We start from the raw sequence: 25615 nt of genomic DNA, 5'->3' as shown, positions 1-25615 counted from the left end.
TATATATATATATATATATATATATCCTAATACTTACTTCCTTGCAGCTTCTCTTTGCTCTTGTGCTCGTCTCCTTTCCTCTTCCTTGGCCTTTTCTATTTCTCTTTGTTTTTCCAACTGTCTCTCGAATTCTTCTTGTCTTTTCTTTTCTTGTTCTAATCTAAAAATGAAAACAGTAAATAATTATAATAATATTAACTTAAGAGTTAAGTTACCTTACATTTGTTAAACTAGAACTTTATTTGTTAAAGATTTACAATTTTGTACAAATCACATCAGTGTAGATTAATTTATTCCACTCATATGAGTCTAGTTTAACATAATTATCCTCTTACTTGCATCAGAAGAACAATAACTGTAAAGCATTAGTACATTTTATATTTTAATTTATATAGGAAAATTAAATGAAAAGTTGTAATTTCCCTAAAAGAGAGAACCTTTAATTGTATTTTTCGCCAAGTTAGTTTCCATGTACTAAGTACTATTGTGAAGTATGCCACTGAAATACCTACATGCTAATTGAAGCATAATAAAAATAAATTAAAATATTATAAAAAAAAAGAAAAACTATTAACTGAAACAACACTAAAAACAATTAACTGAACTAGGGAGTCTTATAACTAATAATTAATCTTATTCATAACACTTCACTGGTGCAAGGAGGGTCATTACTGTTAAAAAAAGATTCCAGGGAATTTCGTGCTCTTATTATAAACAATAAATCTTGTTTAGTTTTTCTATGCTGTCGGTTCGAATTACATCCTGTTTTTTATGGACAAGCAGCAAGAAACGAGTAGATTACAAAAGGTACAGTTTTCTTGAGCATAAGAAGACAATTTTTTTTATAAAGTTTAATAAACTTTGGATTTGAAATTCTCGACTAACAACAGAACTTAAATTGGTATTTTTATGATGGCCTTAAACATCAAATAGGTTTCTGGGCAGGAAATATTGAAGCTTGAGATAGTTCTATATATGGGGCTGTTGCTGGAATTTACAGATTGTTGGAAGTAGGTTGAATGGTAATGGTTTTTTAAACTACTTCCAATATTTCATTTCTGTATTTTACTAATCCACTTACTGTATACAGTATTAAACTCTACTAAACAGCCATCATGAGCTGCTGTTGATCACACTTACGAGACTCAATCAAAGTTTGTTGTGATAAATAAAAGTAAAGAATACATAAATAAAAGTAAAGAATACAATTAAATGAGATTGTATCACAGGTGCCTGATACATAAAATCCAACTTATAGAGCATAAATCTTGAAATAATTAAAAAAATTAGTTTCTATAAATTTTGCATTTAATACAAAACAATATGTGTGTATATAAATATATATACACACACACACACATATATAGATACCATAACAATATTAATTCAGTTAAATATAATGTTATAAACACTAAACCACCATATACCAAAAAACAAATTTTATCTAAAACCCAGGTATAGTACTACATATGAATCTGAACTTTAAGTAGGAATGAATTTCTGGCAGTCCTAAAACCACTACTAAATAGTTAATTGGTTTCATAAAGTAACAAATTAGAAATTTTACATTTTTCTTTCATATTTTTACTTGTAAATGCTAAAAAGTTTATTTATATATGTATGACCGTAAAACTTAAATATAAGAAGATAGTCAGGGTTGCGGTCAAAAAAAGAACCAATAGTTTATAACTATTTTAATGTCCAACGTTTCGTCCCACTTTGCAGGGCTTCATCAGGGCTGTTCAAAGCGAAAGGTTGAACAGCCTGTTTAAAATAGTTATAAACTACATGTTCTTTTTTATACCGCAACCCTGACTATCTTCTTTTATTTAAAAAGTTTATTCTAGTAAAAAATTGTAACAGAACAAATTAAAGATCATTAAATTAAATGTTAAATAAGTATTATCAAATAAGAATTCGGCCAAGCCATTAGGTCATAAACAACCTACTCTAGTGGTTCCTGGGGCTCCAATAAGTGGTCTGTTGAAGTTCATACACAAGCAGAAGAGGTAGTTTGCAACCACACCACTTTACCGAATTATTACATAATGGTACTCATTTGAGGCATAATATTATGTGCTTTATTATAACTTGTTCATTTGACAACTGCTTAGTATTTATAAGAGAAAAACTGATAATAAAACCGGAAATTTCTAATTTGTTACTTTTTTCAAACTACTTTCTAAGTAACTGTTTCCGGACTGTCAGAAATGTGTTTCTGAATTAAGTTTAAATTCATATGTAGTACTACTTACTATACCTCAATTTGAGGTAAAATCTGAAAAAAAATTAACTTTTTGGTTAACAGTTTACAACATAATACTTGAAAAAATTTATAAGTTATAGCACTCAATCGATTTAGAATATAATACCGTTTAATTTCTTATACCATACATTTTTTTCAAGGTAACATTTAGGAGTTATAGGAAAAAAACCTTTTAATTAGCTAATTAGTAAAAATTTTTGAACCATCACAGATGTGTTTCTCTGTTAAGTGTGATAGAAACTAATTCTTAAAATTGTGTGCAGATATGTGGTCTATGGGCTGCTTCAGGCTTCTATACTATTGCTATGGGACCATCTGAACAATTCTTCAAAATTTTATCAATATCAGATTAACTTTAGTAGGTGTTATGCTCAAAACATTAATGTAACAGACAGACATAAAACAGAATTACCTCCTTAATGTAAATGTAAAATCAGAGCTACAGTTTCGATTTCGAGGACTACCTTCAATGTTGAAGAAGCAAAAAATATAATAGTTTATTATAATAATAAATAGCATTAAAATGAAATAAAACAGTGTATCCTTAAATTCTAGGCACACTATATTGAGTTAGTTATTTAAAAATACTTACCTAATTTTTTCCTGTTTTTCCCGCTCTTCCCTCTCCTTCCTTTCTCTTTCTTCTTGTTCCTTTCTTTGGATTTCTAGCAGTGCTTTTCTCCTCCTGTCAAGTTCAGCCTGACCTTTCTCAAAATTTTCTTTCCTCTTGTCTTCAAAGGAAACTATGAATAAAAGAATAAATAAATGAAAATTTTGAAATGGCAAACATATGTAATGAGCAATAATTAAATAAATTATTATTAGGTAGAACCAATTCAATAAAATTTACCGAATTTGCCCGAACATAGGGAGAGATTTTTTCTGAAATAGTCTCCAGTAAAACAAGGGGTCAATCTTTATTACTGGTCAACATATATTCCGAAATAGGGAAAATTTAAGTTCAATAAAACTTTAAAATTAGTTTTAAAGTTCGAAGAATAAATTTTGTAAATAGAAGATTTATAAAAAACAAAAAATTAATTTTTATTTTGAATATTTATCTTGTTTGAGACTGGTTGTTTTATTCTGGTCAGTACCTTCGACAGGCCTCTAATCTTGACCATGTAATGAAATTAAAACCATGTCCTGTTTGCCAGTATTCAGTCTTCGTTTGATTATAAATTAGCCCAGCTTAATTTAGGTGGGCATTTTGTTTAAGGAAGAACTTTAAACATAATGAATGGCAGCTTAAAATGCTGCCATCAAGTGGTAAACAAATGAAGCAGAGAGCAGTACCCCGGAAGAGTGAACAGGTACCACAGACAAGTGAACACAGGCTGTCTAGGGCAACTAGCAGTCAACTATTCCTCAGGATGAGTGACCAGGTACCACAGACAAGTGAACACAGGCTGTCTAGGGCAACTAGCAGTCAACTATTCCTTCAACTAGCAGTCAACTATTCCTCAGGATGAGTGACCAGGTACCACAGACAAGTGAACACAGGCTGTCTAGGGCAACTAGCAGTCAACTATTCCTCAGGATGAGTGACCAGGTACCACAGACAAGTGAACACAGGCTGTCTAGGGCAACTACCAGTCAACTATTCCTCAGGATGAGTGACCAGGTTATTCCTCAGGATGAGTGACCAGGTACCACAGACAAGTGAACACAGGCTGTCTAAGGCAACTAGCAGTCAACTATTCCTCAGGATGAGTGAACAGGTACCACAGACAAGTGAACACAGGCTGTCTAGGGCAACGAGCAGTCAACTATTCCTTAGGATGAGTGAATAGTTTAATCAATTCAGCCAGGCTGGGAACAAAATCAGGATTGGAGAGCAGAACACAAGAAAAGAACTAGTCTGCAAGCTTCACAGATCTCAATATCTCACAAACCATCAAGTAATTGTAATCTTATCCATTAATCTATGTAATCCATAATCAAAATTAATAACTAACGAAACTAAACAAATTGTTACCACATTTGGTTAAACGCACATCGTCAAGTGTAATAATTATACAATAATACAGTGATGTCATTATCAACCTTGCCTCATTATATTAAAACCACTCAATACAGTCTACTACAGTAACATCCAGAACCAGTAATTTTTTTATACAAATCAATCACTGCAGATTATGATACATTTCAGACTGCAGTGATTGAACAACTGGGCAAAACATTGGTTCACATTAAATAGTTAATAACTATTTGAGTTTTCTTTACCACATCCAGACCACCTTCCTTTCATACATTCAATTAACAATCTTGCAATAAATCTCCTTTAATTAATAACATGTTTGATACTTGTAATAACAAGTTATAATAAAAGCTGTTATTTTAATAGATTGTCCTTGATGATGACCAGGTTGGTAAAAAAAATAGACATGAAATATGATCTAATAAAGAAGTGTTGAGACTATTAAGATGTCTTTTGTTAATATTAATTACATTTTATTTTATAACGATTCTGACAAAATACAAGTTATATTTATTCGTTTTCAATTAAAATTTAACAATTGTTTCAGCCCCTAGTTTAAATTCATAATTTTAAAAAAAAGTTCTGATTTATTTGATTTGTTAATTTAAAATTGATGCCTTGGATGGGGAAGACTGAAAGAGCTCATTGCTAATGGCGGTTTAATACTTGATCTTTGAGTAAACAAGTGAGCTGATAAAAATAACTAGGAAGGTGAGGAACATACTAATTTTATGATTATCATAAATATTATTGCACAGTGTCAATTATTAATGATTCATGTCAATTATCCTAATAGCATACCACATCCTTGTTTCATATTTAGTCGCAATATTTTTTTAGTTTCTGTTTTCTACGTTTTAACTGAAAAGAATTGAAATAAATACTATATTTTGTTTATTTCCCTCTCATTAAAACAGCCATCAAACTGATACTGTCTCAAGTCAGTTTTTTTTTATGATTGTTTTTTTTTGCTATCCTCCCACATGAATTCTAGGTTTTATTCAGTTATTAGATAGACTTGGTCTAGTATTTATCGTATGAATGAAAAAAGCATGTACAATGTAAATTTAATGTGGGTGAAACTGAGGGACATAGCTATTGCTTATAAAAATCTAAGCCCAATACATTATACAGGCAAACACAAGGAGATGTTTCATCAAGTTTATTATTTAATAATCAATATGTTAATTACCTTGATTGATGCCAGTTGCGCTTAAATCACCCTGCTCAGAAGAAGTAAGGCTGTTATTCCTAACTCTACGAAGAGTAGGCGGGACCAGGTTTGGGGGTAAACTTGTCGGAAGAGTTTCACCAGCTCTAGCCAAATCGCATAAGTGTAGAGCTAAAACGAATTCTTCACAAGACAGTCTTCCATCTGCATCGGTATCGGCCAAAGCCCTGTATATCAATACAAACCAATAATTATCCAAAATAAAATAAAATTTATGAATTTGATTATAATATTTTCATTTGGTGTAAAGCTGACCACTAGAGTTATGATTATTTGCATGGTTCTTAAATATCTCTAAATAATTTAAAGAGAGATTAAATCATCAAATATTCTTGTAATTGAAGATATACTGCTTATATTCCATTAATTCTCTATAGTTATAGTAATCGTTACATTGAAATGGTTATATGCTGTTCTATATATATTATGAAATATGTGTTACACTTGGCCATAAATCCCAACTTGTCAGTTAAAATGCAACAACAATGGAGTGGTCATTATCACTGGGACCCTTTAAATCTTCACTCTAAGCATTTCAGTACGTAGTATTCAGAGTGATTACCATATTGAATTACAGTGAAATTTATTATAAATTTTGTGTATTATCAAATTTTTATGTTAAATTATTGATTAATAAATAATTAAGTACTTATTTACTTTAGTTTTAATAAAATAATTATGATAGTATTAATTAATGAAAATGAAAAAAAAAATTATTGTGAACAAAATTTTGAAATATATTTATCTGTTTGGGAGTGGATAAGGCCACTAGGCCGTTAGAACTATCTGATGGTGGATAGAAAATTTAATTTCTGTATATCAGCAGTGAACTGATTCCAGGGCACATACGGACCTTCACTGTATTGTAGTTAAAACCTTGTGAGTGAATACAGATGCTAACCATCCATGTATAATAGTTGATCAAGAAATAGTATGCCCTTTCAACAACAGAACCCAACATCTTTTATGTGCTGAAGTCGTAAAGGTTTATTTTATAATTATCTTGAGGAGATAAGGTAAAAAAGTGTAAAAATGAACAGAATGCCTGTTAAGAGAGTTTACAGTGTTTGTTTTTACTTTAAATTTTAAATCATTTTTATAGTAAGAATTAAAACAAAAATTTTTACAATATAAAATCAAAAGAAATTAATTATATTGTCATTGATATATTTTTTACTTGTTACAACTTGACTGATAAGAATCCGAACATGGAAAATGGAATCAGTGTGTAAAATAAACCAAATGATAAAATCATCAAGAAATAAAAAGTAAGCCTAAAGCTACTTAACAATATGCATAAAGTGACATAGATCAGAAGATAGGTTTAGACAGCAAAAGATAGTCTACACCAATGGTCAATTGTAAATTGTAAAAATGGCATGAATCAATACAGGAATTTATACAATAAAAGCTATCTGTGTGTCTCTATTGAGATATTTTGGGTACTTTATAGTATTCTTTCCAAAGAAAAGAGAAATTTCTCTGATAGTTCATCCTCTCCTTTTGAGAGACTTCTTAGTGGAGCCTAAACCTGAAGTAATTTCCTAGAAAGTATCGATGAAATATCAGGATGAATGTAAATATATCATGCTCGAGAAAAGAAAGTTAGAATAGCCAATATGACAACCCACAGAAGAAGCTTAAAATCTAAATAAAGTAAATCTAGGTCTAAAGTAATAAACTGGTCAATAGAATAATAAATGTATTTAGAGGGGTATTGTTATATTACCATATTTGTGCAAGCACTGGTTGCGGTAACTTGGAAGCTAACAATATAGTCCTTGCCTGGGGTCCAGTAAGGTACCCAGACCGTGCTTTGTCCGTTGTATTGAATAACTGAGTGTATTTTAACTTAGAAGCTTGAGGAACGGCCCATTCTACCAAAGGCGAACTACTTCCAAGTCTATAAAAATAACAGACAAATATAAACTAGTATTCAACATTTACATTTAAAAATAAGATTTTAAACTCAATTAAATACCAACATAGAAGTTCAAACCAAAATATAACTAATAATTCTTAGTAGCTAATTATCTTAAATGAATTTCTTTTATGAAAATGAACATATAAAATATTGTTGGCAAACGTATGAAACCATATTAACTTTCAACTCTTTATAAAAACGTTTGAACAATTAAATTGTAACCATATTTGACATGGGTTTTTAAAAAATAGTATCTAACTAGCAAATGATACAATATCGAGTAGAAAATATGACTAATTTATTTTTGTTCATATTCATGAGAAAAACTAAAATAATTCTAAATTCAACCATTTTGGACTCACGACTTGCAAGAACAGATTGGAAATAGAAAGAAAAAAAGTTTTTTTTTTTTAAAGCAATCCACAATGAAGGTGATGTTTGCCTGGTTATCTACAGGTGACCAACCTATTCTAACCATGGAGGGGGTCAAGTTTTTCATTTTGTGGGACAGTCACTTAAAGAAAAAAGTCAACGCCCCCCTGGCCAGATTCGAACCGGCACCGCCTGCAGATCTCAGAATGATAGACCTAGGCCTAACCAACTGAGCTACGGAGGGCCCAAAAAAAAAGTTTAGAAAAGAAAAAACTTTTTTAATGTATTCTTTCCCCTACCTGGCCATTTATGGAGGTTATCCTACTGGTTACCAATTTATTCTAGGTCGAGTGGAAAGGTCAAAGTACATATTCTGGGTCCACCACAAATAGATTTCAACCCGCCCAGGTCAGATTTGTTTGAGCATTGCTTCTGACTTGAGGTTGCTAAAATAATGTTTTAACATTCTCAGCCACCATAGCCTCATCATTTTTTTTTTTTAATTTAGTAACTTTTATTCTACTTCTTCATTTTTAGCAAAGAATTTTTAAAAAATTTTACTTTTAAACATTCTGATGAGCTTGAAGAAAAACTTCATAATGAAATTCCCTGGCTTTTCCTGGTGTTCTATGTCTGTAGAAGAAACACTGCAGCAATAAAATTAGATTGTATCCATTCATATACAACAACATTATACTAATGTTATTTATGAAAACAGAAATTTCAAATGAACATTATCATCTGGTGCAACAACTCACAAGTCTGGGCTATGCCCATAACTCCAATGCCCTATGCCTGTTGACTGTATCAGGCACAAAATAATCAATTTGGAAAATTGGGAAGGGTTCTAGGATATTTAGGAAATTAGGACAGTTCTAGCAGGTAGGAAGTCTAGGAGGATTTTAAGTAAAAGAGATACACTGACCGAACCCAGAACACCCTTAATTTTTATTTACTTTTGCCCAGGATACATGTATTTATTTTATGGAGTAAACCATTTTCATTTTTTTTTTTTCAGATAAAATAGCACGGTGTTCTAAGGAGTATTTTAGAATTAGATATTAATTTAGTTCTGATGTAAAAGAACATTTGGGGGCCGCCCATAGCTCAGTGGTTAAGACACAGTCTTACAAATTTGATGTCTATTGGCAGTGCCGGTACGGATCCGGCCTGGGACGCTGACTTTTTCATTGAGTGGCGGTCCCACAAAATGAAAAAAATTGACCCCCAACCATGCATGGTTAGGCAGTATAGAACTCCAATGGGAGTCTAGGCTGGAAAAAAAAACCATTTGATTAGTTTTTTTGAAGCCACTCTTTATCCACTGCTTGAGTATTTATTTCTAAAATTAATAATTATTGCTTTAACAACATTCAGATTATACAGGAAGTTGTACAGTTCTCAGTTACTGAGTCTTCTTGATAGTTGGCTATGAATCCAAAGAACTTTCCACAAGATTTTCTTCCCAAATACTAGAATCTTTTCTGATCAGCCAGCCTCTGTCATCAGAGGTTTAGCAAGTGTTATATAGTACCACCTTTTCTCCTGAGGGAAGGACATGCTCCAAAACTGCTTCTTATAAACTACAGTTGCATTGATTCTTTTTGTAAACTTGGTATTAACTTATTCTCATGTATATTTCTGTTCCTAAATAAACAAGCTGTTCACGCATTTGAACCTTAATTGGTAAGCTTCGAAATAGTCCTATTTTTGTTCTCTTCCTTCTAATTGGATATACTTAGTCTTTGACAGGTAACACAAGTCAAAACTATTTTCAAACTGACAAATACATGTGGGAAATACAAGATTTAAAACAATTAGTACCATTTCAAATCCTGTACTCTTCATACGCTATCAGTTTGAAGATAGTTTTGGCTCGTGTTGGAATCAAACTTTTTCTATCAACATTTTAAGTGATACAACCACAAATTAATGAAATGGACTTAATTAACCACATAAAAAGATGTAATATAAGCCAACCATTGATAGCTTCGTAGACAAACAACTGACAAAAATCAAATGATACTCCAGAAAATAATTCATATCAACTCTTATTAAATACAATCAATGATACAAAAAGATACGAAAAAATTGCAGAGCTTTCAAAACCAATGAGCGAAATTAAATTTAATCTTAAAAAAGCATATAAAAGTTTAAATCACAAACAAAAGCTGTATATACAAAAATTATGAGAAAAATTTCAAAAATAAATAACACAAATAATTAAAGAAGTAAAATAAAATAAGCAGAAATTATAAGTATGATTGCAGTATTAAAGCTTTCATCATCAGCTGTCGAAATAATGAATCCATTGTCTTTTAAATGATTAAATGTAGACATAACAACTGGGTTGAATTGCATGTAGATGTAGCAAAGCTCATATTCTTACAGAGCAAACCGTGAAGAAGTAAAGCGTTCCCACTCTCCTCTCCGAACAAAAAAAATCTTAGGCATCAATATTCAACTTTTCTTTTCTTTTTATGAAAAATGACATTTAAAAATTCCTCTGACAAAAAATTGTAATAATATTTAATATACTGATGCTGAAAATGAATTTTGTCAGATGAAGACATTTTCCTTGTCTTTTGTGAATACTTCTATATGCCAATGTGATCAGTTATATTTTTAATCTGTGGAAAAGATGGTCGGAGGGTGCGGTCAGCTAATAAACAAAAAATTATTTTTTTGTGTCGAAGTTTTGACTTTAATTTCAGGTCTTCATCAAGGAATTAAGGCAGAGAATCTGGTTAAACTCAACAAAAGACCTGAAATTCAGGTTGAAACATCAGCACAAATAAATAATTTTTTGTTTATTTGCTGACCGCACCCCCCGACCATCTTCTCCACATATTAATCTGCGGTTAACCATTAACAGCTCACTATATTTTTGATAAATTATACAATCATTAGAAAAATTTGACTAAGTATGCTTTAAGTACAATTTGATAATTTTGAGTAACTGTACCTAAACATGCAAAGTAGCACTAAGATCCCTTAATACGGTAGGCTAGATTCCAAGATTTCACTAAAATGTAGATCATATAATGAAAAGTATAGATATGTTATTATTTTGAGACCATTAAACCCAAAAAAATTTTTCCTCCCACAAGAAGTATTAAAATCACTAATTTCAAAAGAAGTAAAACTAATTTTTCCATTTAACACAAGAATGATATATTGTAAAAATTAATTAACGCTTTACTCCAATACAGTAGCAAAAAATGAAAATGGTTAAATATTAATAATAATAAGCAGTTTGACACGTAAGTGATGAATGAAAATAACAAGATCTCACCGCCTTGAGGTCTCGTAATAGTATAGAAGATTCCTCCTAAGGTAAAGAAAGAATAGCATGAGAAAATCTATAAAAAAGTTATTAGCAAGAACCCCATTGATTATCACATTAAAACAAATAAATATAATGAATGGATAAATCAATTTTATTTTTTTAATATAATTTAAATCTTCAACATCTAATATTCTCTGGCATAGATATAAAACTATAACATACAAAAAACTATCAAAAAAATAATTCAAGAGCCCGAGAGGAGAAAAATACTGTTCTTTCTCCTCAATCTTGGATTACTTTAATGGAAACCACATAAAGTTAAATGTCAAAATTGATGACTCTGCCAACTATGATAGAGGGAATAAAAAATGGCGGTTGTTTCAGAAGATATGAAAAATTTCTTTTTAAGTTCTTTTAAATAAAAAAAAACTTTTGCATAAAATCCTTTCAGAAAATAGTTCAGATTCTACCAAGACTATAGAAGAGATACAGTAAATGCCATTAAAAAGTAAATATTGAAGCATTAGAGATGCACCCCCAGAAGTTTATTTTATTCCAAAAACATAAATTTTCGTACATTTTCCATTCGAAGGGCCATATTCTTAAAACACTAAAAAAAACTTCATAGCACATTATTTAAAGCAGAGTAAAGTCTCTAAAATATGAGCCTATAAATCAATATTTTGGTAAATATTACAAAAACTACTACTCCTACATAATATACTAATTAATAATACATTAAACTAGCTTTAATTTGAGTACTAATAGACATCTGTACAAGACATTAATTCTGAGATATAGTTTTTCTGAAATGAAGTCACTAACAATTGATTTTTTGTAATGAAATGGTACTTTTTACAAAAAGTGTATATCAGGAACTATTGAACAGTACTACTACTATTGAACTAGGAAATTTACTATACTTTAAATGACACTTTATTAGGCTTTTTAGTACTGTAGATAGTTTTAAAGATATGGAGCTCTGAATGAAAAATTAATTTATTTTTTATGTTTTGAAACCTATCATCTATTATTCCCACCATCTTTCCATATTATTCGGTTGGCAGACTCATCTATTTTGCTTAGTGACTATACATAGTTTTCATTAAAGTAATAAAAAATTGGGGTGAAATAACTGTTTTTCCCCCCAGTCTCATGGAATAAATGTTCCTACTTTCATATTGCAAGATATACTTTAATTCTTTACAAATAAAGAATCAATAAGTGATAACAAACTATTCATTTGAAATAAAAACGATATATCACATAAGAATAATATAGGATACTAGAGGATAAATGCTAATTAATGTACTGAAGTATCAAATTAGGATCACTTACGGTGAATCAAGGGACAAAACCCTCTCAATTGAAGATTGGGTAGTTGTCACTGCTATGGGAGGAGTTGGAGGTGTTGGCTGTGTTGGTGGACTTGACTGCGTAGTTGTGAGGCCACTGAGAGAAGTAGGTGGAACCATAGCCGACGAGATTCCTATTTGACTAGTCGTTAATGATGGCTGACCAGCCAGGGACCCAAAACCTGACTGAATTGTAGATGACACTGCTGGAATACTGCTTTGGCTTGCTAGAGATGCAGGCATGCCAGATATGCCTACCTGGTTTACTGCAGGTGGTAAAGGAGCCATTCCAACAGAAGGAACTGATGGAATAGATGCAACAGGTGGAATACCAGGTTGCATGACAGATGCGAGTCCTGCCGAACCTACTGGCGGCATAGGCGTCATCCCTGGTTGACTAGGAATAGGCATAGGTGTCATGCCCGGCTGGCTTGGTACCACAGGAATTCCGGGAATTAGAGGCGCTGTCTGAAGGGGGAGTTGAGATGGAATGATCGTTTGAGGGGGTTTAGCCTGCATTATTGGAAGTTGTGGTTGTGTTGAGATCAGAGGTTGGATTTGAGTAGCAGGTTGAGGGGGCAGCAATGGTTGTGGTGGTTTGGGAGGAGGACCACCGACCAACGGTGGTGAAGTGACAGGAGAGGGCCTTCCTGAAGGGGGAGAGATGGCTTTTGCCAGGGCAGAAGGCTGGCTTGAGGGAGGTTCATTGGCCATCATCAATAAACCTGAATTTGGGAGTGGTGGAATAGGCGGCTTTGACTGCACTGAAGGAGCTGAAACAAAAATAAAGAGTCATTTTTAGAAATTAAAATCACTAGCAGCAGGAATCATGGGCAGGAATAATATAGTATATTGCAATTTTTATTACTTTTTTAATTTCATCTTTATGAACTATTACAGTGAAATTCATCTCTCAACAGAAATTACTCTGGATCCTCCTCTAAATAGACAATTTTAATAATGTCACAACCAAAAAGGTGCAAATTAAGTGCATTTGAAACCCTTTATTATCGAGCCCCTCAACTCCAGACACAAACATCAATTTGATTTCCCATTACAATTTTTCATTCCTTTATAATAACCAAAAACCATAAGATTCGAAAGTACAAACTCATGATTCCAGAACTAACTCTGTGCACTAAACCATTAATTTTGGTGACAGTTACAAGTACATAAATGAAATGGATATATAAATACTAGGAAGAAAATTTATTTTAAATAAAAAGTATTCATTATGTATTTTACATTCAAACTGCCTCCCCGCCCTTTAAATTTGAGATTGTACATTTCAAGAAACATATAATTTAAAAATAAAAAAATAGACAATACAAGGTCCTTAATACATTTCATTTGAAAATTTCATGTTCACATCCAAGTAAAAACAATAAAATGTTGCATCATAATTAGTTTGATTGTAATTATAATTTTTATCGAACATGAAAAATTTATGTTCGAACTGAAATGCATATCACTGCTCAAAGCTGTGTAAATACATAAGCCCAAAAAATCTGTATATTGTTAAAAAAGAAAATTTGTATCGATGCTACTTAAAAAAAAAAATTGCATCAATCTAGTGACATCTCGTCTCAATCATCTTTATTTTTTGGATACGGATGTAATTTTTTTAAACTTTGAGAATGCTTTCAAAATGTTTCTAGTAGGATGCACTAGTGATGATTAAGACAAAATTTCACTAGATTTATGCAAGTTTTTTTTTAATTTCATTTAATTTAAATAACTTTAAAAAATATATATATATATATTTAATCTAAAAGTAGTTTTGTAAAAACTATGTGTACTAAAAGTACACATTTTTCATGGATTTTTTAAAAATTTAAACAAAAGTGAGGACAAGTTTAGTCTGAGTGTGAAACCATGTAAATATACAATTTTAAACAGAACCATTCTTTTCAACATAACTTTCAACCAACTGCAGGAAAGCAAGAACCTAACAGTAATATAATCAATTACTGGTCAGTATGCTTCAGACCAGAGGGAGGAAACCTTTTTACTGTTAGAGCTAATATTTAAATTATACAGTAATAATCCTTATAATTTATTTCACTCTTGGTATTTTTATATGTTTAATAATAAAATAAATATATACATATATTTTCTATTGTACTTATAAATATATATTTTTTGTAGGCATATATGCCATTTTGTTTCAGGGGAAAATAAAAGTACATAAAATAATGACAATAGAGTAATTACAAAAATGAAATGAAAAATATTGTCTAAAAAAACTTGGAAAGAGTGACAGTGTAGCTGAACCAGATTTTGATCTCCCTGATGATTTTATAGTACTTTCCATCTGACTTTCAGTAAACATTAATAGCTCTGCATAAAAATCACAACTAATGTTATTTTATTATTTTTTTTTTTTTTTTTTTTAGGAAAACACAACATGTGTATACTTCAAAAATTTTACAAAATTTAAAACCTACATAATAAAAATCTTTTGAGGTAATTAAAATAAAACACATAGTTACCTTGGATATTTTTAGAGAATTAGTTGCACAAACCCAGTTTGTTTGAAAACTCAATATGTTTTTTTAAAAGAAAATATAATATAATTAATAAGATAAATATGTCAAAAGAAGTATTGAATCAAATTAAAATCTAGCTATGAACTACTTGGTAAGAGGATAACAGTCCTAAAATAATTAGTGAGTGGCAGGATATGGGCAAACAGGGGGAAAAGAAAGTCCATTATAACAAAATTTTACATTAATGAAATAAAAGAAAGAGAAAATATTTGTAAAAATATAATTTTATTAGGAACTAAATTTAAATGAGGCATTATACACTTACGAGGATGTTCAACAAGACTTTTAAGTGCAGGTGGTAGAGCCTTTGGAAGATCAAACCCTCTTAATTTTAAATTAATAAGTTTACAAGCAATACTAAATTCATTTATGTTCATTTTTCCATCAGCATCTGTATCGGCCAAAGCCCTGTAAGATTATCACAAGCATTAAGTATGTAAAAAGATAATTAATAAAATTAGATTCAATAACCATACATAATAAGCTATATAATAATATAAGATATGTGAATATATTTATGTACCAATGACTTCAGTAAATTAGTACCTTAGATAAGCTACCTCAATTAATGAACATAAATTTAAGAAGCAAAGTTCTTAGTGTAAGAAGGTATGAAGTAAGGTTCTTACATTGAATATTATTTATTTATTACATCTAAAGTTGATTTATATTCAGCATGTCCTTTTACAAACAGCTAATACTAAATTTATCTGTTATTTATTATATTAAAGACTACACAAAAAGTTTAACTCTCAGAGATAATTCATTCATGAGACAAATAAAAACTGAGTTGATTTTTTAAATTAATAAAAACCAAATAAAGCTAAAAAAAAATCGAACATATCGCCAATTATAGCTGTAAAATAATAAAATATTTAACTAATACAAAACCCAGACCATCTTCTAATTCACGTCCGGTAAGTCATGTACATATAACAATAATAATTTAAAACTATTTTTTTTCCTGCAATCCAGATCATCTCCTTCAAATAATAAGATACACTAAAACGTTTTCACCTGGGATTTTGCAATTTAAGACCAAATAATTATACCCTTGTTTGGATTGCAGAAGGCATGGCTGTATTAACAAATAATGACAGAGATCAACAGTACAACCTAAATATTCTCCAACAGGCATTGCTAACTGTAAATATGAAAATTAATGCCAAAAACAAAAAATAAATATAGATCAGCAAAGAACAAGAGAACAATGAGCATTCTCAGAATTAATGGGATCAGACTTAAACAGGATGATTATTACAGACAAGTATCTTAGGGCCAAAATAATAAAAGTTTCACAGAAATGAGGTGAGGAAGGAGAACGAATTCTAGGTATACAATTCCACCTTAATGCCACGATTTAATATTCCTCTGAATCTTGGACAATAATAAAACATAGAAATGTCTTCTAGGCATTAAAAATATGATATCTCAGAAAGGTGGAAGGCAGAAGCAGACCGCACAGGATTAGGAACACTGCAATAAGGTCAAGTCTCAGTTTGAACCTTAAACAAACTTTATAAGAGTGGATTCCCAACAAAAAGATGGCTTTGGCCATCTCCTTAGAATGCCAAACAATTGTCTTGCAAGATAGGTTTATAAGGCCAAAGAAGAATGAATGCATCCTAAAGGTAGGTCCAGAATTACATGGGAGCAGAGTATTAAAGAAGCCTTTAGAAGACATTAAGCTGGGAGACCAAAGAAGATTGGTAGAGCACAGGGCTGTATAAGGAGGAACTCAACAATGTGGTAAATAGAAACAGATTATGATGATGTTTAATACCTATCTTAGACGATAAGCACATATATTACATAATAAATACATATATAAAACAATTAATAAACTTTCTTATAAGATTCATTTTCGAGATCACCAGGGACGTCGACATCTTCCAATTTTATGGGGCTGAAAGTGGCATTAAACTTCCTATTATCGAAAATAATTCTGAGCATCTTTGCTCTGACAAGTTATCCAATCCCACCGTCCATCGTCCATCTCAGATCTCCAATTCAAATCATTTGTTAATGAGGTGAAGATAGTTGACCCTCGATATATAAGAGAAGATGGTCGGGAGGTGCGGGTAGCAGAAAAAAACAAATAATCAAAAGAATTATTTATTTGTGCCAAAATAAATAAGCAATATAATAATAATAAAAATAAACAATTCTTTTGTTTATTTGTGTTTTTTTCTGCTGACCGCAACCCCAACCATCTTCTCCTCTCAAATCATTTGTTCATTCCCACAATATCCATTCCAGGTCTTCGGACTTATATAAAAAGGCCCACCGAACCACTGCTTTTGGTAGATCATTCCTTATCTGATCCTCTTCCCTAAAAATTCGATTTCTCCTTCAATCCTCTGCTACCCTCCCACCTTAAATCCTGCTTATTCCATCATTTATTGTCTAACCAGTCCCAATAGAATAACAATAAATGTTCCTTACTTACAATCAGACTTTCTAAAAACTGTTGTATTAATTCTGTATAAGCATATACTTTTATTAGTATTAATAATATTTTATAATATTTTAATTAGTTAATACCATAAATTTATTATTATTATTTATTTTAAAAACACAAGTTACTTTATTATGGTTAGTCATTTTTTTATTATCTATTAATTATTTCCTTCTTTTATATGTTACTCTAAAGCTCTAAAGCCCACCTACTTTGTAGTTCTATCTTTTTAGTATTATTCTAAAGAGACATATCCCAGAATAAATAAATAATGTATTATTATTATGTTAGCATACAAATAGAATACTTTTTATTATAATTTAATAACAAAAAAAAACTATTTGTATTATTTAATTCTGATTGAATGAAAATGACAATCTCTACGTTGATTATATATATAAAGCTCTGTAAAGAGTATACTGATAGACATTAATAAGACCAGGATATTATTATCTTATAAGGAATGGTTTGGCCTTATTGATTGTTAAAGTTATGAATACTTTAGGTAAATCACAGCTTTCAACTCCTCCTCACTTGAGGAATGAACAAACCCTGTAACAGATTCTAGACCTATACCACTTACTGGTAGGGGTCACCAAAGGTTTAACAGATAACAGGTATATTACTTTTATAACAAATACATAGTCTCTGATTGGTGAACAATCAAGTTTCTTATTTAATGGCAAAGAAATGAATATAAGAAAATAATTAGGTAATAAACTCTCAATTTAATTTTTAAAAATATCACTAGGTCAATTTTAAGATATTTTCATTTCTTTTACAACGATAAAAGCATTATTTAAGATTTTAGTTTTTTTTTAAAAAGTATCCTTTGGTCTTATAACCGCCTCATATTTATCTTTAACTAAACAAAAAATATCTACAAGTTCTTTGATTTCTTTTTATTCATAATACAAATCAAAGTTCAATCTTAATCAATTCTTTAAATCTAAATAATAGAGTAAAATGAATCCAGTGAAGTTTGAATCTTGACAAGTCAGAAAATTTAAAGAAAAAACTATGAACCAAAAAGAACCAGGTTCGATTAATAACAATAAGCACCAATAAATCAAACCTGACTTGACAAATATTTATCTTCAGATTAAATAGAGAATAGAAGTTCCTTTAGTAATTGTAAGAATAAAAAATCTATTTCAGTATTCTAAGAGCTACTACATTAAATACTAAGAGTAATTAAGATAAGATTCAACTTAAAATAATTAGTCATCCCTTTAAATACTTTTTACTGAATATTTCAAACCAAAGTAATACCAAAATCAGTAATAATGGACTGTTATCAGTAACTTTAATTTTATTGATACATTAAAACAGTAGTTTCTTTTTTTCAGTGTTTTCTCAGCTCATAGGCAGAAGTTTAGTAGCCTATATTAATATCTAATTATCTAAATATTTTTTCTTCAAACCAGTTAATATATGATTATATTTTTTAAATTTTCATCCTGAGCACCTACTAAACTTAAAATACAACCAAACAAATAATAATGCTTGACAATATATGAAATCATAATTAGAAGGGAATGGAAGTGACAGAAGCACATATTGGCATAAAATATTAAATATAATTAAATTATAAAAATAACATCAACAGTAAAACATTTTTTTTGGTTTTCTCGGGGAAGGAATAATTTATTACTCATGGGCACAGCTTCACACTAAGGCTTGTTCTATAAAAATAAACTATGGCTAATAGGAGGTCAGAATCCAATTGTTTTCAGAATGTAAATTCTATATAATTTATCTGAGGCTCAATATACGCTTGTACGCAGAGTTGAGCAATTTCTGTATCCCGATGTAAAAAACGATCAAGCAATTTATAAAGATAATAAGAGACAAGTTTTTGGACCAAAATACTATGCTGTCCATATCTCTTCTCTTTAAAATAGAATACACAAAACAAATGTCTACAAGACAACTCTAAAATTAAATCAATGGTACCATAATACCTTGAAGCTACAAAAATGGCTTGCCTAGCAATGATAATTCAAAAATATCACAAACAATTATATTCAAGTAAATAATTAATTCATACACAAATTACATTAAAACTAGTAGTTATGTTGTCAGTGTTCTCTAGAAGGGGTGAATTCAACTAGTTGGGTATTTTCAGAATTTCGCCTTTGTAATGGCATTGTCACTGATACAAATTAGTTAAAATATGTGAAACACCACTCGGAATATATCAGATTACGGAATGTATTTTCAACAATATAAATGTATAATAAGTTTCATCTAAAAAGAATTTTTTAAACCAGCTGAAGTAAAAAAACATATACTAGAAATTTTTGGATTCACCCTCTAACAGAACAGTATCATGATTTTGTATCTAATGGAAACAAAATCATAATACTTGGACAACAAAAAAGTTCATAACATTTTTCATTAAAAAAGTGGATTTCAATCTTATATAAAATAGATATAACAGTAAAACAAAATTTACATCAGTGGAAATTTCTTTTGTAAAATGTTTATTTTACAGAAACAAATTCTAGAAATAATCAAGAATTAATATGAATGATTAGCTCTAATCAAATACTAAAATTAAGCTACAGTTTTTTACTAAGTCATTTCGAATTTTCCAGTACAACTATCATGATGATAACTCACCAAATGACTCCCAATATTGCTGGAGGCAATTGCGACTGCAGCAAAAGACCTTTTGCCTGCTCTCCTGTGACGATTCCATTTATTGGCTTCAAAGCATTAAACTGTTGTTCAAAACGGGCTCTTTCAGCCGGGGTTATTATATATGGATCCATCATGTTATCTACCAATACATAAATAAAACAACAATTTATGAATCTGCAAGTTCTCAACTCATCAACATAAAGAAATTAAAAATCAGTATAACAGAAATAGATAAGCATGTAATGCATTCTATTGATGACCTATAGAAACTAGGATGAACTATAAAAAGTATCCATAATGATAAAGAGTAGAGGATACATTAATGTTCTTATAGCAATAATTGCCAAGTTAAATACAATCCTTTCATCCCAAAGGGAAGTTTCAAATCTAAATTTCACCTTAATTTATATTCATACAGGTTAGAATACTACAAAAAATAATTACTTGGTATTTATCTAGTATAGAATTTAACGCGATACTATATCGAATTCATCGTCGCAACCACGACTAGGAACTAATCCACATTCCTAAAGGATCCCAAGAAACATCAGAGAAATCCTCGTACACCACAACCAAAAATTTGACACCTCCCCCAGTTACTGATATGCCCCTCTTACTATAAATCAATATATAGGCGATTGCAATTTTCTGTATTATACCGAAAAACTGACTTAAATAGTTTCATTATAAAATTTTATTTTATTTAAACTGATTTCTTTATTTAAATAAAGTCAGAAAAAATATATATTGTACTAAGTATGAAAATATTATAACAGCGCTTTCTATTGAGTGAATGAAAAACTACGGTATCAGAAAAGGATAGCGATATGGCACTTCGTTCAAATACTGTTGTGTCTTTAGTGATTCTTTCATAACTTAGCTGAAATAGCTTCATTGTTTTCATATTAAAGTTTTAAAAGTTTCACATCGTATAGGAAAGAAATTTCACAAGTAAGGATTATTTATTAGACGGACATTATTATTGTTAATCATTTTATTCCTTTAATTTTAATTTTCAGGTATATTTAAACGGTACTGCCATTTCCTATATTCAAAATACTATTCTACTATTATTACAGACGATATACGATTGCACATATTTTTGTGATGTTTAAAAAGGCATATTTAGTGGTCCCTCTTTCAGATTCCATTTTTCTACTTAATTCTTAACGGTCTATTACATAAACTAAATTAAAATGACAATATTAGTATGGATAACAATGATCTTGAATCCAATACATCCTAAGAAAGTACTTTTTTTAGTTTTGGGGATGTACATACCAGTATATGCACAGTGGCGGTTTCAGAGATGCGAAGAGAACGCTAACGAAAAAAAATATATAATTTTTGGATATATTTTAAACTATATTCTGCATATTTTTATCTTGAACAGAACAAGATTTGTTCAATGTAGTAAATAGTAATTTTGTATTTTGAAACTCATTCCCACAAAATAGAAACACAAAAGATTCCAATATGACTCAGAGAATCCGATCAAGAAATTTCACGTAAATCAGTAATATTTCAATCTTCATTGTTCTAAGCTACAAAACATTAGGAAGTTAAATCAAATATGGAGTCATATAGAGATTTATTTTATTTTTTTAGTTATCTCTGTGTAAACAATTACTGTATCGTTCTCTGACATACGAGAGGGAGTGATATATACGAGAGGGGGGCACATATCTGCCCCAATTCTAATTCTTTAAATGCTTAAATATCTTTATATATAGTTTAATTACTCCTTTGAAACTGGTTGTATTGTTTAAATAAGATCAATTGTATCCAAATTCAGCTCAGACATTCCTTATTATTACTTTAAATGTACTTAACATTACTACGGAGTAAGCCATCGATATGTCCTCTAGGTTTTTCTACCCTGATGATGCCTAAATTTGTGAAAAGTTGACTGATTGGTTACTGGTTGTTTAAGAGACTTAAGCTTCTATGTTAAAGTCTTCTATTTATATCCTATTAGATAACATAAAAAGGTAATTTAAATGGTATAATTAAAAAGATATTTAAACATTTAAAGTATTAGGAATGGGGCAGATGTGTGGTTGAAGAACATACAAACTATGACTTGTACCTGACTTGGGTTGATTGATTAATCGGATAGAGACCTCTACTAAAGAATCCCGTCTTCGATAAAATGAGGACCTGACCTTTCAATAGGTTGGGCGTGATCCTAAGTACACCTTCTTGTATGTCAGAGAGAGATACAAATTGTTTATTCTTCCTAAAGTTAGTTTCCTGAAGTGAAACCTCCTTTGTGGCGAGTTGAGTGGGCCGTGAAAGATCCATTAACTGGCTTAGTGGGCCGTGGATTGTTCGATTTCTGGCTAAAGGGACCTCAGACGTCTTTGAGTTGACAATCACCGAAGTGATGTATTATATTTATTTATTTAATCCTATGAAGTGAGATGTACTACCTCTGGCCTGCATTTCTGTTCTAATGACGCCTGGTTTTGTAGTCGTTATGTGTTTTCAGCTGTTGTTTTTACTTTCACTTAGTATGTGTACCTGATCGTACAAAATTGCGAATTCGAATTTTTGACGGAGATACACATTTGGAGTCGCCCAAAATAACCAATTTTTTGGTTGAAAACGGTTCAAATGATTTTTATTAAACTATTTAAGAAAGAAAAATATTTTGCATTTCTTGTACTTTTTTTAAGAAAAAAAAAAACCTTACTACTGCTTTTCTATTTATTTAATCTTCGAAGAGACAAGAAATTTGTTTTTCTATATGTTCAAGTAGATAATAGGAAAACTTATCGAAAAGATACCGTTAAGATCTTTTCAGTTCAAAACGAGTAACTTATACTGTGACTTGTTACAACCTAACCTTGAAGCGACGTAATTCAAAAGAAATGCCACAATCATGAGACATCTCAGCTTATCTACATATTTCTTAATACGGGATTATTAAGCAGCTTATGGATATCTACGCCTTCCCCCCTCTTCAAATACCAGCATGTTCTCAATTCATCAGTGCTTGTGAACGTTTCTTATAACTAACTGGTTTCTGATAACTTTAACTGCAGGTTTGAAGCGCTGTATATACAGAGAGATTCCTCATAAATTTAAGGTGAGACAAATTCGAATATGTTCACAGAGGTGTGAAGACATATTGATTTTAATTACATCGGTCAATATAATTGTAAATTAAAAAAAAAAAGTTAATTAGAAATTATCGATATTTGAAGTTCTAAATTTATATAATGAGACTATTTTATAAAAATACACTAGATTTTTTTTTTATTTAATATTTATTGTCTCTACTACATCCTATTGAAAAATAAATAAGATTTGCACTGAATATTGAGCTTGATAACTTACTTTCCACAATAACTGTACTGAAAATTTACAGGGTCCCGAATTCTTTAAGTTCACTGGTTTAAGGTTCTAACAAAATAGATTGAGGGATCAAATTAAGTTATCAGTCAAACTGTGCCAATAACTCTTTGCTAACTTGAGCTTAGTGTAGTAGTCAAGGAAATATCTCTGTTTTACGAAAAATATACTCGTTGTATAGAGAAGAGAAAGAAATGGTTTATTCATTCATGCTGCCCAAATACATCGGGTTCCTACATTACACAGTATACTAATCAATCCGTGATCGGACATATATAAATTCCATATTTTTATATGATATAATAAAATAGAAAGAAAACATTTTTTTTCCCCACATTTTGCCTTTACAATCAATACCAGTCTACACACTAAATACAAGTTTTTCAATTTAGTCCTTTTTTTTCTTTTTCTTCCATTTTACAATTTTTATTTCACTTGATCGCCAAATTTACTCTCTCGAATTCCCCTATATAACAATTATTAACATATTAAAAATATAAAAATAATAAAGTAATAAATAAAATAACAAATAAGATGTGCAATGTATGCATGCCATCCCTCCTTTGGATAACTCCCTTATTTAATTCATATTCCAAGATATATAAATATATATATATCCATGTTTCGGATTAACTGCGGTTCTTAGACGGGTGGGAATTCCAAACACTGCATTTATTGTTTATTAATGTATTTTTATTATCTATTTCTGTCGATCCCTTATGGGAACTGACCTACAGTTCTTAGTGCATTATATATGTCTCTAATTACAAAGCCAAAACACCACGTACTTTCTATGGTATGCTAGATGTAACTGTGTAAACTTAATTATTGAATATGTTTCGTGCTCACCAATTTAACTAGCTATGGCAATCAGGTGGCATGCAGGATATTTGAACCGTGAAATCAAGTTGAGATAACACTAGATTTATTATATTTATTTGCAAATATGTATATATTAATTTATCATAGAGCTTATTATTCAAAACATGTTGATTATAATTTAATATTGATCAATAAGACATTGGATTGAGAATATTGGGTACAATTGTTATTTTATTGACTCTAATATCTAATTTGTTTGCCACTCCAAATTATACTTATTATGATTATTAATTATACCAGTACCATTATGACTTATCTGAAGTGTGTTGCTTTGGATACCCTCCGTCGGATCTTTCTTTTTCTCGGTCTGCTACTTTGCAACCCTCTTTAGCTAAGACATCTACTGCCACCCTGTGCGACTTCTCTGGTTGATTTCACCCTCGGTCCTACAGCTCCGAAACTGTCTGCTAGTTCTCGCCCTAGGTCTGTCAATTCTGTAGTTCTACTAATTCTGTAGTCAAGGTCTCCTCACTCCTGAATAAATCATTTTCATCTTCATTCTCCATAGCTCTACTTTCTCCCCTCTACTTTCTTTCTAGCCATTTCATTGGCTGATTGTATCTTGGGGAAAGGAATATTAAGATTGGACTTTGAAAACCTACCTACTTTGAAAATTCTAGCAGGGATTTTTGATTGTTGTAGGTTCTTTGTTTTCATCCCATTTCTCTTCTACTCTGTTTATATCCATTCGTTACCCGGGAAAAAACCGGTCTTACTGTCTACAAGTTGGCCTGTAGACTGTACCCTGGGCTTTCCCCCGCCTAAGTCTGGGTTAGTGCTGCACACAACTGGGTAGTTCCCTTAGGGTGGAAAGTAGCCATATTTGAACTGCTACCAGCGGGGGAGTCCCCTGACTGTGAAAGTCAAAAAATTCCTACCTTGAATCTCCTTATATTTCAGATATATTTATTTAATTAAACTATATTCTTTTTAAACCAGTCTTGTCTATTACGTAGCAATATTAACTTGTACATTTCAAAAATTATAATATAATACATGGGGACAATATACGCCTCAACTTGATATATTCTATCATTCAAAAAATGTTATTTTAATACATATTTTATCATAAACTAGTGGGTAATTTCCCAATCTATCTCATCTTCTCTTCCTATCCTCCCTTTCAACATTATATTGTTTTATGATGGAATATGGTCCGGGTGCGGTAAAAAAAAACTCAAATAGTAAAATTATACTATTTTATTGAGCCAATGTTTCGCCCCACGTTGCAGGGACAAGTGGACTTTGATTTTGACTGCCGTCAAAACAGCCCTGACGAAGCCCTGCAACGTGGGGCGAAACGTT

The 25615-nt window shown here is 30.7% G+C and overlaps 2 protein-coding genes across 11 annotated transcripts in view; one reads left to right on the top strand and one right to left on the bottom strand.

Annotated features, from left to right (window-relative positions):
• The window catches only part of Dap160 (dynamin associated protein 160), a 110260-nt gene that overhangs the window by 75228 nt on the left and 9417 nt on the right, over positions 1-25615 (bottom strand). For 6 of the 10 annotated variants that reach the window (XM_067049643.1, XM_067049645.1, XM_067049621.1 and 3 more), the window contains exons 1-9: positions 20516-20687; positions 20051-20210; positions 15233-15375; positions 12402-13191; positions 11070-11105; positions 7208-7381; positions 5440-5645; positions 2859-3009; positions 38-160 (exon numbers count right to left, since the gene is read on the bottom strand). In XM_067049643.1, coding sequence (XP_066905744.1) covers positions 38-160; positions 2859-3009; positions 5440-5645; positions 7208-7381; positions 11070-11105; positions 12402-13191; positions 15233-15375; positions 20051-20205 — 1778 coding nt within the window. In that variant the 5' untranslated portion in view covers positions 20206-20210; positions 20516-20687. Of the gene's footprint in view, positions 1-37; positions 161-2858; positions 3010-5439; positions 5646-7207; positions 7382-11069; positions 11106-12401; positions 13192-15232; positions 15376-20050; positions 20211-20515; positions 20689-25615 lie in introns of those variants that run through there. The other 4 variants (XM_067049640.1, XM_067049625.1, XM_067049630.1 and 1 more) reach the window with 4 other exon arrangements.
• Positions 23069-25615, top strand: part of Orct (Organic cation transporter) — a 130663-nt gene continuing 128116 nt past the window's right edge. The window contains exon 1 of the mRNA XM_014420452.3: positions 23069-23162. The gene's annotated coding sequence lies outside the window, so the exon portion shown is untranslated. The remainder of the gene's footprint in view (positions 23163-25615) is intronic.

The sequence above is a fragment of the Halyomorpha halys genome, unplaced genomic scaffold (assembly GCF_000696795.3).
Source record: "Halyomorpha halys isolate HHAL.00 unplaced genomic scaffold, Hhal_1.1 Scaffold270.1, whole genome shotgun sequence".
NCBI classification, from domain to species: Eukaryota; Metazoa; Arthropoda; class Insecta; order Hemiptera; family Pentatomidae; genus Halyomorpha; species Halyomorpha halys.
This window is presented reverse-complemented; position numbering and strand designations above follow the sequence as displayed.